The 13,980-nt window shown below is 60.8% G+C and overlaps 1 protein-coding gene across 1 annotated transcript; it reads left to right on the top strand.

Annotated features, from left to right (window-relative positions):
* The first annotated feature begins 1,936 nt into the window (after positions 1-1,936).
* On the top strand, positions 1,937-9,006 carry GBX1 (gastrulation brain homeobox 1). The gene is made up of 2 exons (XM_071456334.1): positions 1,937-2,732; positions 8,216-9,006. The coding sequence occupies exons 1-2, from the start codon at positions 1,937-1,939 to the stop codon at positions 8,737-8,739; spliced, it is 1,320 nt and encodes a 439-aa protein (XP_071312435.1). The 3' UTR covers positions 8,740-9,006.
* The last annotated feature ends 4,974 nt before the right edge of the window (positions 9,007-13,980 follow it).

Raw genomic sequence — 13,980 nt, 5'->3', positions numbered from 1 at the left:
ACCACAGACATCTGGTGGATGAGGCAGGAGAGCTGGGGCAAGCACAGACAGCACCTGGATGCTGACCAGAAGATCTGGAGCCACGTCCCTCATTGTGTCACAGACCTGGAGCCATGTCCCTCATTGTGTCACAGACCTGGAGCCACGTCCCTCATTGTGTCACAGACCTGGGCCATGTCCCTTTTTGTGTCACAACTGGTCTCTGTGGTGGGATTCACCCAAATTCTTGTCACTGCCATATTCCTTCCCACCATGGAATCTGGGCCCTAATCCTGGGCCAGTTAATGACCCGCAAAGATGAGCATCTCTCACTCTCAGCAATCTAAGGGCAGGAGGTGTCTGCATCAGAGAGGTGACAGGGATCCTCTGTGCCAGGCCGCAGTTTTATTATTCAATATCTGAGCCTGGATGATTGTTTTACCATTGACTTCTCCACACCCATTTCCCTGACTTGGAGCAGGGCTTTTCTTGCTGTGGAAGGATGAATCTTTGGGACCACAGGGATGTGCCACAGAAAAAGGCACAAAAGACAAGAAAGAAAGAGGAGGCTGTGTGATGTCATATCCGGGCTCTGGGGATTCAGATTGTGCCTGTTTAGTGGAGGAAGGCTGAGTACCCCACTTTGAGCACAGTGGGCCCATTTTGCCTCACTTAAATGCTCCACACAGGGTCCAAGTGTCCAACTCCATGGCTGGGCTGTCATGTCCCACAGAAAACACACACTTCCAAGTGGTCTTCCAGACATCCTCAGGGACAAAGCAGAAGGTGATGGTAGAGAAATCCATGTGTTTACACAGATATCGATGCCACCAGGAGCCTGGGTAGCTAAGCAGCCAGGGGTGCTGCATCCCTGGTCAAAGGGGAAATGCAGGCAGGAACACACAGGGCACTTGGGAAGAGGAATACCCATAGGTGAGAGCTAGAGGTCTGGAGTGTCACTGTGCCACTGAAACTGCAGCTGGAGTGAGCATAGACATGACCTCAGCTTGCATTTCTTGGCTCCCAAGCACTTTAAAAATCCTGATCCTCTTGTGAAGCCGGGCTTCAGTTTGCCTCCTGCAGGTCTGGTGAGCAGCTCTCTATAGACGGGACAACCCGAATGCCAAGCTGGGGGCAGAAAGTCCTGTGTTTTAGCGTGGGGACTCCCCGCAAGGGGCAGGCGCTGTTCCTCCGGACACAGCGAGCACGGCGGAGTCGCGGCTCGGGAGCTTTCGGCTCGCACGGCTCCCGCCTGCTCTGCAGATGGAGCGATGCGCGCCGGGGCCGCCACCGGGGGACGAGTCCGACACGCGGAGTGCGGGGGCGAGCGGTGCCGGGGCCGCGGGGGAGCGGCGAGAGGGGGCATTGCAGACACCCCCCGTCCCACCCTGACCCCAGTGCGGCTGCGGGCGGCCCCGCTCTCACCGAGACCCCGCTCCGAGCCGACAGCGCTCCAGGGCCGAGAAAGGCGCACATCCCGACCCTGCCCCGGGGTTGCTCTCCCCGCGCCCCGTTCGGGCGGTCTGCGGGCACGGCACGGCACGGCACGGCACGGAACGGGGCTGCCGGTGCCTGGCCAGGGCCAGTCCGTCGGGGCGCTGGAGCCCGGCTTCGCTGCCGTCCCCGGACCACTCCCCGCGGGCTCGGCCATCCGGAGCTGCCTGGAGGGCCCGCTCGGGCCCGGTTGCGGGAGCGCCGGCGGTGCCGGCGGAGCGGAGCCGGTTCGCCCCGTCCGTGGGCCCGGAGAGGGCTGTGCGGAGAGCGCGGCCCCGTCCCGTCCCCACAAAAGCACCCTTGTCCTGGCCCCGTAATTGCTAATCATCAATCACCATTAATAACAGCTGATGAGGCGGGAGGGGGAGGTGCCTTCCCAGGGGCCGGCCGCGCCGGGGGAGCGGGGCGCCTTGCCCCGCCGGAGCGGGCGCTGAAGGAGGAACTCGACCGTGATGTGCAGAAGATGGATGAGAGCAGAGGGCGACACCCCCGCCCGCCTCCCCTCCCCTCCTCCCCTCCCCTCCCCTCCCCTCGGCGGCCCGGCCCGGCCCCCCCGCGGCGGGGCGGGCGGGCGGCTCCGAGCGCGCCTCCACTCCGCCGCGCCGAGACAGCGAGCGGGCGGGCGGGCGGCAGCTCTCGCCGGGCGCCGGAGCCCACGGGAGCCGGAGGGCGCGGGCCGGGGCCGGGGCCGCGGCGGCGGCGGCGGCGGGGCCCGGCGGGGGCGGGATCGCGGCGAGTTGGCGGCGGCCCGAGCTCGCCGGAAAGTTGGTGCCGGCTGAGCCGGAGGCGCCCGCTCGCCATGCAGAGACCCGGCGGCCAGGGGACCGCCTTCTCCATCGACTCGCTCATCGGGACGCCGCCGCCGCGCTCCGGGCACCTGCTCTACACCGGGTACCCCATGTTCATGCCGTACCGGCCGCTGGTGCTCCCGCAAGCGCTGTCCCACGCCCCGCTGCAGTCGGGGCTGCCGCCGCTGGCCCCGCTCGCCTCCTTCGCCGGCCGCCTCACCAACACCTTCTGCGCCAGCCTGGGCCAGGCCGTGCCCTCCATGGTGGCGCTCACCACCGCCCTGCCCAGTTTCTCCGAGCCCCCCGACAGCTTCTACCCCCCGCAGGAGCTGCCCCCGCCGCGCGCCGCCCCCGACACCGGCTGCCGGCGCGGCGCCGACGGGCTGGAGGCGGAGGAGCTGCCCCCGGGCCGCGACAAGGGCCCGCCCGAGCCGCCGCTGCACTTCCCGGACCCCTTCCCTGGCCTGGCAGGTAAGAGCGGCGCGGGCCCGTCCTGCCCGGCGGGGAGCGGCCGCCCCGCATCACCCGCAGCCCCGCAGCCCGGGGAGAGCTGCCCGCTCCTCTCCGCCGTCCCGGCGGCACCGGAGCCGAGTGCTGGGACCGGGGCGCGGCGGGCAGGACGGCGGGGCAGCCAGCGGGACCTGCCCTCGGCTGCGCTCCCGGCCCGGCTCGGAGCACCGAACCGATTCCCCTCCGTCCCAGGCCCGGTCCCCAGCGTTCCCGGGTTGGAGTCAAACTTCGCCTGCCTCGGCCGGGCCGCGGGGCGGGAGCGGCGGGAGAGCGGCCGAGCCAGCCGCACGGAGCTCTCCGAGGTCCTGGCACTCGGCCCGGGGCGAGCGAGGCGGAGGCGGCGGCCGTCCCGCGACTCGTCCGGCAGCTCTCCCCGCCCGCACCGATCTTGGTCCCGGTCCCCGTCCCGGTCCCGTTCGCTCCGGCGGGGGCTGCGCTGTCCCCAGCGTGGCGGGGCGGCCCGGGCCGGTGCCTCCCGGCGTCGCCGTGCTGCGACCACCGGCTTTCCAAAGTTTCCCCCGAGCCCGCCCCGCAGGGCCCACGGCGGAGCAGCCCCGCTCTCCTCCGTCCCGGCCGCCGGCTCGGCACCGGCTCGGGCCGACGGGCGGGCGGGCGGCAGCGCCCCTCCCGGGACCCCCGGTGCGGACGAGAACGGCTCCCGTCGGGGTCCTCGCCTTTGTGCGCTGCGACCGCTCCCCGAGAGCGCCGGCACCAGCCTCGGAGACTTGTTGCTCCGTATTTCTCAGCCAGGTCTAGCACCCAGCTCTTCTCCCCGGGTCCTGCAGCACGGGCCGTGAGGGGTCCCTGCGGCAAGACACGGACGAGCCAGCTGCTGCTTCTCTGGGGCGGCCTCTCCTGAGCTGTCTCTCCTGGCCGCTCCCGGGATCCACCTTTGTCTCACAGGCTTCTTGGCATGGATGTGTGCTGAGAATCTCTGGTGCTTCTTGCAGTGCTTGGCTGTTTGTTCTCCATCCTCTCTTCAGTCTCTTCTGGGTAAGCCCAGGTGCCTTCCTTGCCGTGCCTTATTCATCCCTCAGAAGAGCATTTCACTCATCAGGTACCCCTTAGACTTCTCACCCCAGGTAGGACAATGGGGGCATTCTGCCTCCCCCTTCCTGTGTGGGTCATTGGGTGCTCCTCCGGTGCTCCCTGGCCTCTGTGCTGAGCCAAAAGCCCAATGCAATCTTACATTTTTGTGAAAGTCTTCTCAGGGCAGCACTGCCCTGGCCAAAACCAGGTCTATACGGCCTCACCTTTCCCATCTGTGAGCAGATGAACTGCATTGTGCTTGATCTCCCTCTGCGGCTCCTCCATAACTGAGCCCAATATGTTCTCTCCTCCCAAGGGACTCAGATGAACTGTCCCAGACTGTGGCCACTTCTGAATCCAAGAAATCTTACCTCTAAGGCTTTTCCTGTTGCAACTGGCCGGTATGATGGAAGGGAAGTTGTCTTGCTCCAGCTGTTCATCCCCTGCTGCCTCTGGGCTCTGCTCTGGAGCCATGAGGGGTGCTTGTCCTTCTGCACAGGCATGTGCCCATGTGGACCCAGTTCTGTGGGCTGCTTTGCCCAGGCCCAAGAGGAGTTGTCAGGCCAAATGTGCCTGCCTTCTCCTTCACCTACTGCTTCTCCTGGCTGTACCAGACAAAACTGGAGATGGACAGTGTTTAACAGCCATCTTAGAGGAAACTCAGGAGGGTTATTGGGAGCTTTGTCCAGTACTAAGGAATAGAAAAATTATTCATGTCAACAGGAGTCATCAAAAACTATCTATAATGCAGTTTGTTCTTGCATCCAGTCTGTGGCCCTGACCAAAAGCAGTTGTTCAGGGAAGACAAGAGAGCACAACCTGTTTAGTGGTCAATTCTAAAATGATACTTCCCTCACATCCAGCCATCTGCACATCAGGGACTTCCTGTGCCAAGTGTTCTTTCTGTATATTTAGTAAACTTCGACTAATTTGTTTTCTGTGGCTTTATCTAATCTCCCCTGGAGTCCACCAGAAAGGAGGGATAACCTTGACATCAGCCATATCAAGATGGCAAGATGTTCCACAGATTTTTTTACCTGTAGAAGAACCTTGTGAAAAATAAATGCTCCCTTTTGACAGTTTTGCTGACATTTAGTGACTTATACTCTGGAGTGACTGCTGCTGTCCCTAGGCTCTGTTGGTATCTCCATGATGCAGGTGTCGGTGGACACAGGATCACTTGCATCCTGGATCTGCCAAAGGAATTAATGCACTATTTTAGGACTTCTCTCTGCTTCCACCGGGTTTGAAATTTGCTTCCAGCAACTGCCACCCTCCTTGAGCAGGGAGAGGCAGGCAGGGAATCTGGTGGTGAGAAGCAGCAAAGCTTGAAGTCTGGTTTATTTCCACAGCTGCCACAAAGGTATGACCCCTGGTGTAAGGGTACTTAACATCCCTAGCTCTCCACACCTCTTGTGAGAGCAGCTTTGTTCCTGAGCTGTTCAGATCTCCTCTGAGATTCGGGCAGAAGTCTGAGACTCTTCCCTGGTTTGGTGAAGTGACAGCACATTCAGTCAGGGACAGGGTGAAGTTTCTGTTTCCCTTACCAACACAGGGCTCATCACAACACCCATTCCTGACCCTGCTCTTCCCGATGCTTCCCTGGCAGCTTTGTCACCTGTGACACTCAAGTCTCTTCACCATGCTTTCCACATCCATAATCATAGAGTTACAGAATGGTTTGGGCTGGCAAGGACCTTTAAAGGCCACTTAGTCCAAGCCCCCTGCCATGGGCCGGGACATCTTCAACTACACCAGGTTGCTCAGAGCCCTGTCTGAGCAGGCTTTGAGTGTTGCTGGGGATGTGCTATCCACCACTTATCTGGGCAACCCACTGTTCACCACACTCATTGTGAATAATTCTTTCTTGTACCTCATTTAATCGCCCCCTTGTTCTATCACAAGAGACTTTAAAGTCTCTTTTTGTCTTTCTTATAAGCCCTCCTTAAGAACTGAAAGGTTGCAGTAAGGTTTACCTGGAGCTTTCTCTTCTCCACACAGAACAACCCCAACTCTCTCAGCCTGGCCTCACAGCAGAGGTGCTCCAGCCCTCAGAACATTTTTTGTGACCCCCTTTGGACTCTCTTCAATGTCTTTGACAAGATCAATGAACAGCTGTGACTCTGTGAAAAACAAACCAGCGGGTCAACCCTGTTCTTCATTTACTGCTTCTCGTTGATTTTTCAATCATGATGCTTTGCTTCATGACAGCTTCACTTCATGTTCAAAGGCCTTGAAAGTCTCAGTACACCCCACCCACATGGGTGGGATCCCCTGCCTTCATTCCTTCCTTGCTGGTGGCATAGTAGGTGACTAACAGACCAATATACCAATTTTCTTTGTGAACACATCCAATGTAGATTATGTTATCAAGTAGTTCCAAGTTCCTTACTGCAAACCCAGCCATTTTATAAGACACAAATGTGAGAGTGCTCCATTTAAAATTTGGAGTCTGGTTCAGAAGAGAGTATTCAGAGATAGCACCTGCTTTGCAAACCATCATGTTGCTCAGTCTTTTCCAGCCTCCTGGGGCACAGCCTGGGCTGACAGGAGCAAGCTGCCCTACGAGCACTGTTTGCTGGGGTGGCTGCTGGGATGCCATCCTCCATCCCTGGGGAATTGCAGTGCCAGGGCAGGACCTAAAGAGCCCTTGGGGAAGACACTGAATTCCTCATCAGAGCTCTCTTACCTTGCCAGGCCCCAAGCTCCACCAGAGAGAGCTGGTACACAGAAGTGACAGCTCTTCTTTTCTTCAGCAAAGTGCTTGCATGAGGTTGTGCAACAGCAGCCAAAGTGCTCTTGCCACCTGCTGCTGATCCTCAGCGCCACGGGCACGAAATCTCTGGGTCTTTACCCTCTGTTCACATGGGAAATCTCTTCCCCTACCCCTGACCCTATACTCTGCAGCAGGACAGAGATGAAGGTGCTCTTTCCCACTGTAGGAAACAGGAAGAGCAGGGAGAAGATTCCAGATCTCCAAAGCCTGGTCTCAGGAAGCTGCAGGCTTGCTGCAGGACTGACAAGGGCTGTGGGAGCTCCACAGTCACCAGGCTACCAGCAATGTCTTCTGGGCTCAAGGAGTCTCCTGTACTGTTTGTTTATTTAAACCCTGCACTGCCAGGCTTCTGAGGGCGTTCTGCCTTTGCCCCTGAGGTGAGGTAAGGTGGCAGCAGCCCAGGGGCCCTGGCTGCATGGGCCAGTACCTGGACATGTTTAGAAGTTTGGAGAGCTGCTGCTTCTCCTTGTGCATGTTGGATTGTATAGAGCAGCAGTGCTTCAGGACAGCTCCTTCCAGCCGTGATTACTGCTCTTGGCTCAGACTTGAAGAATTTTCTGGTCTCTTCTAGTCTCAGCATCACAGAAAAGCTTTTTCACCTGCTTGTGCATAGCTGTGGGTCCTCCCTTCATGACCCCTGTCTGTGGCTGAGAGCATCTTCTCACTTTGAGCCCTTCTGCTATGGAAGGGACTCTCTTCCAAACCTCTTTCCTCCGTCTCCCACCGTGTCCTCCCTTGCTCCATGGCTGTTTCATCCTTCAGGCAGCAGTTTGGGACACAGGAAGCTTGCAAGGAAGAGATTCATACCTCAGTGCCCTATCAATATCCTCAGAGGCATCTTAGCAGAGGTGTCTGCCATGATCCAAGCACTGCATTCTTCCTGCCTGCTGGCCTGGGAAGAGGTGAGGTGCTGTCTGTTGGGTGATGTTGACAGGTTCTGTCCTGCCCCTCCGCCCACTGCTGGGCATAGCTGAGCCCTGAGCATTGGCTGCCTCAGCACCTTCCTTGTTCCCTGTCTGCTGTGGTGCATCCTTGGATTAGGGAGGGAGAGCCAGAAGTGGGGCCCCCATATCCTGTAGAGCCCTACAGAGAGGTTTGCTGGGCTGGAGCTGGCTCTGGATGCTGTTTCCAGGACAGTTCTTCAGCTCTTGGCTGGCTAACAGCATCGATGGCCTGGTGCCCTGGGAAGAGACAGGGAGGGCTGAGAGACGAGGTATGGGCGTTCTATCCTGTGCAGAGATCCAGACAAGCCCTGAAGTGTTGTGATGTTCTCCGTTAGACCGAGACCGTGGTGCTGCTACGGCTGGGCCGGGGATGGGGATGGGGATGGGGCAGCTGCTGCGGGGGTCAGAGCCCGGCGTGGCTCTGTCGGCGCTGCCCCTTGCAGCCGGGCGGGCTGCGGGGACAGGGGGCCCGCCAGGGGAGCGGCTGGCGCTGCCCGCAGCGGGACCCGGTGCGGGGCCGGGGCCGGGGCTGGGGCTGCGGGACGCGGTGGTGACGGGCTCCGAGGAAGCGGGAGGAGCTGCAGCCTACCGCCGGGGAGCGGGGAGAGCTTCCCCCGCGGCTGGGGGGCTCTGGGAGCGGAGGGGCCCGGGCGGGATGCGGGGTGCGGCGGGCACTGACGCTGTGTGCCCCGCAGATGGGAAGGCGTACAGCTCCGACGAGGAGAAGCTGGAGGTGAAGTCGGCGGCGACGCCGTGCAGCGAGCGGGAGGAGGAGAGCTCGGCGGGCGAGAGCGAGGAGGAGCCCTTCCTGGACGGGGCGGCCGCCGGCGCCGCGCTGGGAGCCAAGGGCAAGGGCAAGGGCGGCCCCGCCGCCGAGCAGCCCCCGCCGGGCTCCGGGGCCGGGAAGAGCCGCCGGCGCCGCACGGCCTTCACCAGCGAGCAGCTGCTGGAGCTGGAGAAGGAGTTCCACTGCAAGAAGTACCTGAGCCTGACGGAGCGCTCGCAGATCGCGCACGCCCTGAAGCTGAGCGAGGTGCAGGTGAAGATCTGGTTCCAGAACCGCCGCGCCAAGTGGAAACGCATCAAGGCTGGCAATGTCAGCAACCGCTCCGGAGAGCCCGTCCGCAACCCCAAGATCGTGGTGCCCATCCCGGTGCACGTCAATCGCTTCGCCGTGCGCAGCCAGCACCAGCAGATCGAACAGGGCGCCCGGCCCTGAGCCCGGCCGCGCTCCCGGACCCTGGGGCGGGCGGCGGCGGCGCTCCCCCTCCTGTGTACATGTCCCTTATTTATTCCGTGTAAACTCTGTACATACGGCAGCGTGTCCTTCTGTCCGTGCCACGGGGAGTGCGGCCGCCTGGCCCTCGGGCCCTGGCCGCCCGCTGGGCCGGGCTGAGCCGGGCCGGGCCGGGCCGGGCCGGGCCGGGCCGGGCCCTCGCTGCCGCTGGCGCCCGCCCGTGTATAGCTGTGATTTCAATAAATTATTTTCTATGGAGCAAGACCACGTTCTTCCTCGCTGCAGGAACGGGGGTCCCGCGGCCCCGGCCCGGCGCGGGCAGAGGAGGAGAACGGGCACGGGAGAGGGATGGGAACAAGGACAGGGACAGGGACAGGACAGGGGCACGGGCAGGGGCACGGGGGGCGGCGGCGCCGAGAGGCGGTCGCAGAGGTCGGGGCGGCAGGGGGACGGGGAGAAGGGGAGGCTCCGGGCCTCACCCGCCCTCGGGCGGTGCCGGTACCGGGGCCCGCGGAGCCGGGGCCGTGCGGGCTCATTGCAGCCGCTGCTGTGCCGGTGCAGAGATACGGGAGGGAGAAGAGGATGGGGCGGGCCGGGAGGCGCCCGGGAGCATCCCCAGGCCGGCCGTCCCGCCGGCGGAGCCGGGGCCGGGGCCGGGGCTGGTTCGGGAGCGCCTCCGCAGCTCAGCCCGGGCTGGGGGAATGCGTGGATGTGTGTGTTCTGCTGCCGGCTCCCAGCACGGCTGCGGCCCCTGCCCCGGCCCAGCTCCCTGCGCTGATGCCCTGGGACAGGGGCAACAACAAAAGGGGCTCGCACATCCAGGCCAGCCATTCTCTGCTCCTGAGAGCTGTTGCAGGAGATGCTGCCTCTGCAGCCAGCCAGCTCGGATACTGAGCCCAGCCCCAGAAGCCCATGAGGACCCAGCTTTGCACAGGGCACAGCTGCACGCCCAGTCCAGAGCACAAGGGCCGCGGGGCTCCCTGGGTGTCTCTGCTCTGGTGTGACAAACACCGGTGAGTCCATGGGGCAGGGCAGCTCCCGTGCCTGTGCTGTGGTAGCAACACCCATTGCAGTGTCACCAGATGTTCCTGAAGAGGGGGAGGGCTCTCTCCAAGCTTTGGCTGGGGCACCAATTGCTCACAGGTTTGATAGGGAGCTTGGGTCACAAACAGTCCAGCCAGCTGCTGTTCCCTCCCCTGGGAGACACAGCTTGGGAGAGCAGGAACTCTCCCTGGCAGCCAGAGCTGACTGCACCTTCCCCTGCTGCCACAGCAAGGGCTGGGCCATCTCTGTGCTGCCTGGGGAGCAGTGCTCCCTCTGCATGTCCCTTCCCTCTGTGGCAGGTGCATTCTGTTCACCTGGAGCATGGGGTCCATGCTCAGCCTGCAGAGCTGAGTCCTCCTGCAGTGCCCTGGAGCCCTGGGGCCCTGGGTGGCTGTCCCTTCCCCTTGGCTCTTGGCTCCAGTTGGCTTGTGTGGCCAAAACACAGGCACAGCTCAGATCAGAGCAATCATTTGGACAAAGCTGTGCTTCCATGTGTCCTTGGTGGGTGGCTCTTTCCATAGAAATATTTGCTGCAGGCAGTAAGAGGGTTCTGTGGGATCCTTTCAGGATTTGGTTTCTCAGCACAGCTGGCTTCCACTACAGGACACCGGCCTCTGTCCCTGCACCACTGACCTGGAAACAAGGAAGTTTCCTCAGGAAATGCCTGGCCTGGTGCTGCTCACAGCACCCCCAGCATGGATTTGCCCTGTCCAGGTAGCAGCACCTGCTGGCATTCCCTCTGGATGACGGGAGTAAATGTCCTTTGGCAGCAGCCCCCGGCACCCTGCTCTCAGAACTGCCAGCTCCCTCTCCATCAGGCTGGGCTGGAGCTGCCTGCAGCTGCACCCCTGCTCCATCCTGGCTGGGGCTGCTCTGAGACAGGGGCTGACCTCAGCTGTGCTCCGTGCCTGCACAGGGGACACAGCTGTTTGCAGCCATGGCTCTGGCACAGGAACTGGTACTCACCTCTGTGTGGGAGGGCAGGGGCAGGGTAAAGCCATTCTGCAGCTGCACACGGGGCTCTGCCACTACAAATGTGTCCACATGAGGGGTCTGTGCCACTGCAGCCGATCACAGCACAGCAGTGCATGCTAACCACAACACTCCAGAAAGTGTCCACAGCTCTAGGCTTGGGCCAGTGACATCTAAAGGAGTAAAATTTTATTTTAAGGTCCAAGAACTCCCTTATTCCCACCAGGCATTTCTAGCTGACACTGGCTTGATATGTCCTGCCCCAGTGGCAGTACTGGTTTATTGTGTCTTTAACCCATGTCCCCCACCATGGAGGCCACTGCCCACCCAAAATCCGTGTGCAGAGCACCCCACTCCACTGCATGCTCATCCATGGGCTGCTGCTGAGGTGGGTCCAACACCTACAGTTTTCAGCTGCATGGAAGGTTTTGTTGTTCCTGCTGTTGTTGTTGTTATGTTAGACCAATCCCGGAGCCCATAAACGCTGCAGCCCTACAAACAGCCACGCTGAAATCCCCACAAATGCTGCAGAGGTGCAGCTCTGTGCAGAGCTGCTGGAGGTGACAGATTCATGCTGTTACCAGCGCTGCTGGAGAGAGCTGCAGAGCAGCAGAGTGTTGCTGGCACTGAGCAGAGCTCCCTGTGAACCCTGAGCACTGTGATGGCTCCGGTGCCTCCTGCACACGGAGAGCAAAGCACGGCACCGTGAGCACGGTGCAGGGCACTGCCCATCTTGTGCAGTGAAGGCACCGCTCACCCTGCACACTGAGCACTGCACAGCACTGCTCACCCTGCACACTGAGCACTACACAGCACTGCCCACGCTGCCCGAAGCAGCTGTGGCCCCTCCTGAGATGGGAGAGCTGTGGGGGCCCCCATGAGCTGGAGCTCCGGGTGCTGGGTCAGACTGGGGCTGGTGGGAGAAGGAGAAATGATGAGAAATGAGAAACTGGCCACGATGAGAAACTGGGCAGTAAAGACAGACCCAGGGCAGCTGAGCCATGAGGCTGGCTGGGGCCTTGGGAGGTCTCTGCTCCAACACCTGCTCGAAGCTTGTCCCATTCCAGATGGAGAATTTGCCCATCTCTTCCCGTATCTCCAAGTGGGGGCAGCCCCTCCTCTTTGGGCCCTGTACCAGTGCCCAACCACCTCCCTAGTTTGTTTTTTCACTTGCATCTATTTGTAATTTCCCATCCACCAGCTTCTGGCTGTTACCCTGTGTCCTGGAGTGGGAACTGCTGGGGAAGGAATCTCCACGCAAGCACTGGTACCCATGTCTGTGCACGGGTACACACATGCATGTGTGTGTGTACACAGAGTAAAAGGTAGATACAGGTGCAGACACACACAGAGATAAATACATAGAGTGTGCTTATACATGGACATGCATTTGTTTATATAAATATGCTTATACACACACACACATATAAATATATATATATGCATTCATAAAACAAGGCTTTTGTTGCCCTAAGGAAGGCATTTTCAGCATTTACAAGGGAATTCTCCCTACCCAAACTTGTCCACTTGTTTACCTGTATGGTGGTTCTTAAAAAACTGGGAAAGGAGCAGGGATTGCATCCCATAGAGTGTTTATTCACTCAGCACAACAAAGCTGGTCCTCAGCATTCCCTGACAGGGGGCTTGTATAAGATGTGATGGCCCACAACACAATATGGTGCTGGTACTATCATTAGCCAGTGGCTCCAGGACTAGCTCAAGGTGTGGGAGAGAAACAGTGGGCAAGAGAGAAACAATGTCCCAATGGCTGGCACCTGGGAAAGGTTGTGACCTCCCCAACTCCTCTGCAGCCTGTGCCAGCTTGTCCAGGGCCCCATCAGCCAGGCCGGAACTCGCCTCGTGACTCCCTGTGCTGTGGAAGTCTGCACCCACCTGCAGGGCTGACTCCCATGGATGGGCACAGGTCAGGAGTGGTAGTGGAGTGTGGGCTGCTGCACCTGAGTGAGCACAGCCTGAGAAGGCTGGGACACTGTCACACCTGTGCCTTTTCCCCAGAGGCAAGGCTGGCGGGACACATGAAGGCAGGATCTCTGCCCTGGCCACCTCTGCATGTGCTCAGCACCAGCCCAGCAGCCTCAGGGTGGACAGTGCTGCCCCATGCCCACCTGTGCCCACCTACAGATCCCCAGGAAGCTGTGCCTGCTCAGCTGGGGCTGCAGGAAGTCCCGTGGGGCTCTGATTGTAAGTTGTGCCCTGTGGGGTTTTTCCTGGCTGTGCCCAGGCTCTCTGGGAAGTGCTGCAAACCCGTGGTATGGCTGGTTTCCAGCCAGGGGCTGCACACCCTGGATTTACTCCTGGCAGGGGGCTGCAGCCATGGCTCCTGTCCTGTGGCACCCACCTCCCTGCCCCGGCTCCAGCCTCAGCTCCACGGTGGGAGCACTGCTGGGGCTGGAGTCCTCCCTGGGGCAGGGTCCTCATGGAGCTGCTGTGGCCACTGCTGCTGCTGGGCCGCCTAACTCAGAGACACCCCACTGCTGCTGCCCTGGCACAGTCCTCTGGTGTACAGCAGAGCAGAGGGCTGGCCCGTGCCCTCCCTGGCATCAGCCTGAACACTGACTCCTGCCCCAAAACACAGTGACAGTGCCCCTGAGCACAGACACAGCTTCTAAACGTCCCTAAACATGGACACACACCTCTTCCCCTGAACACGGACATGGAGCTCCTGCCTCATGCAGCCTGTCCTGGCCCAGGGCCACCTGAAGCCACATTGGTCACCTTGGCACCCAGATGTGCCCCAACACTGGAATAATGCTGGGCTGGGTCTGGCCCCCTCTTGGCTCCTCGGGACAGTGTCAGAGCCCGCAGACACCTGGTGGCATTCCCTGCCCCAGGTGCCAGCAAAAGGGCATCACCAGAATGCCCAGCACCTGTTTGCAGTCTGAGCAGCAGCAGGGCACAGGGCCTGTCCCCACGGGGCTGTGTGCCCAGCACTGCCACTGCCAGCTGAACCTGGCCAGGGCTCCGGGTGCCCTGAGCAGCCTGCGCCCCATGGGCACTGCATGGGCCATGGGGGCTGCTGGGGCTGTGTGCTTCCAGGCCTTGGACGTTGATGATCTCTGTGGGTCCCTTCCAGTTCAGGGTGCTGCATGATTTTGGTTCCAGAGCTGTCCCCGCATGGCTCCTGGTGGCATGGCCATGGGTCACAGCCCCAGCTCCAGCCCCAGTGCCACAGCAGAGTGTGGGGGC

This window comes from Agelaius tricolor, unplaced genomic scaffold (assembly GCF_023055355.1).
Source record: "Agelaius tricolor isolate 1412-34295 unplaced genomic scaffold, bAgeTri1.0.p SCAF_58, whole genome shotgun sequence".
NCBI lineage: Eukaryota > Metazoa > Chordata > Aves > Passeriformes > Icteridae > Agelaius > Agelaius tricolor.
The sequence above is the reverse complement of the archived record's forward strand: the minus strand, read 5'-3'. Positions and strand labels throughout refer to the sequence as shown.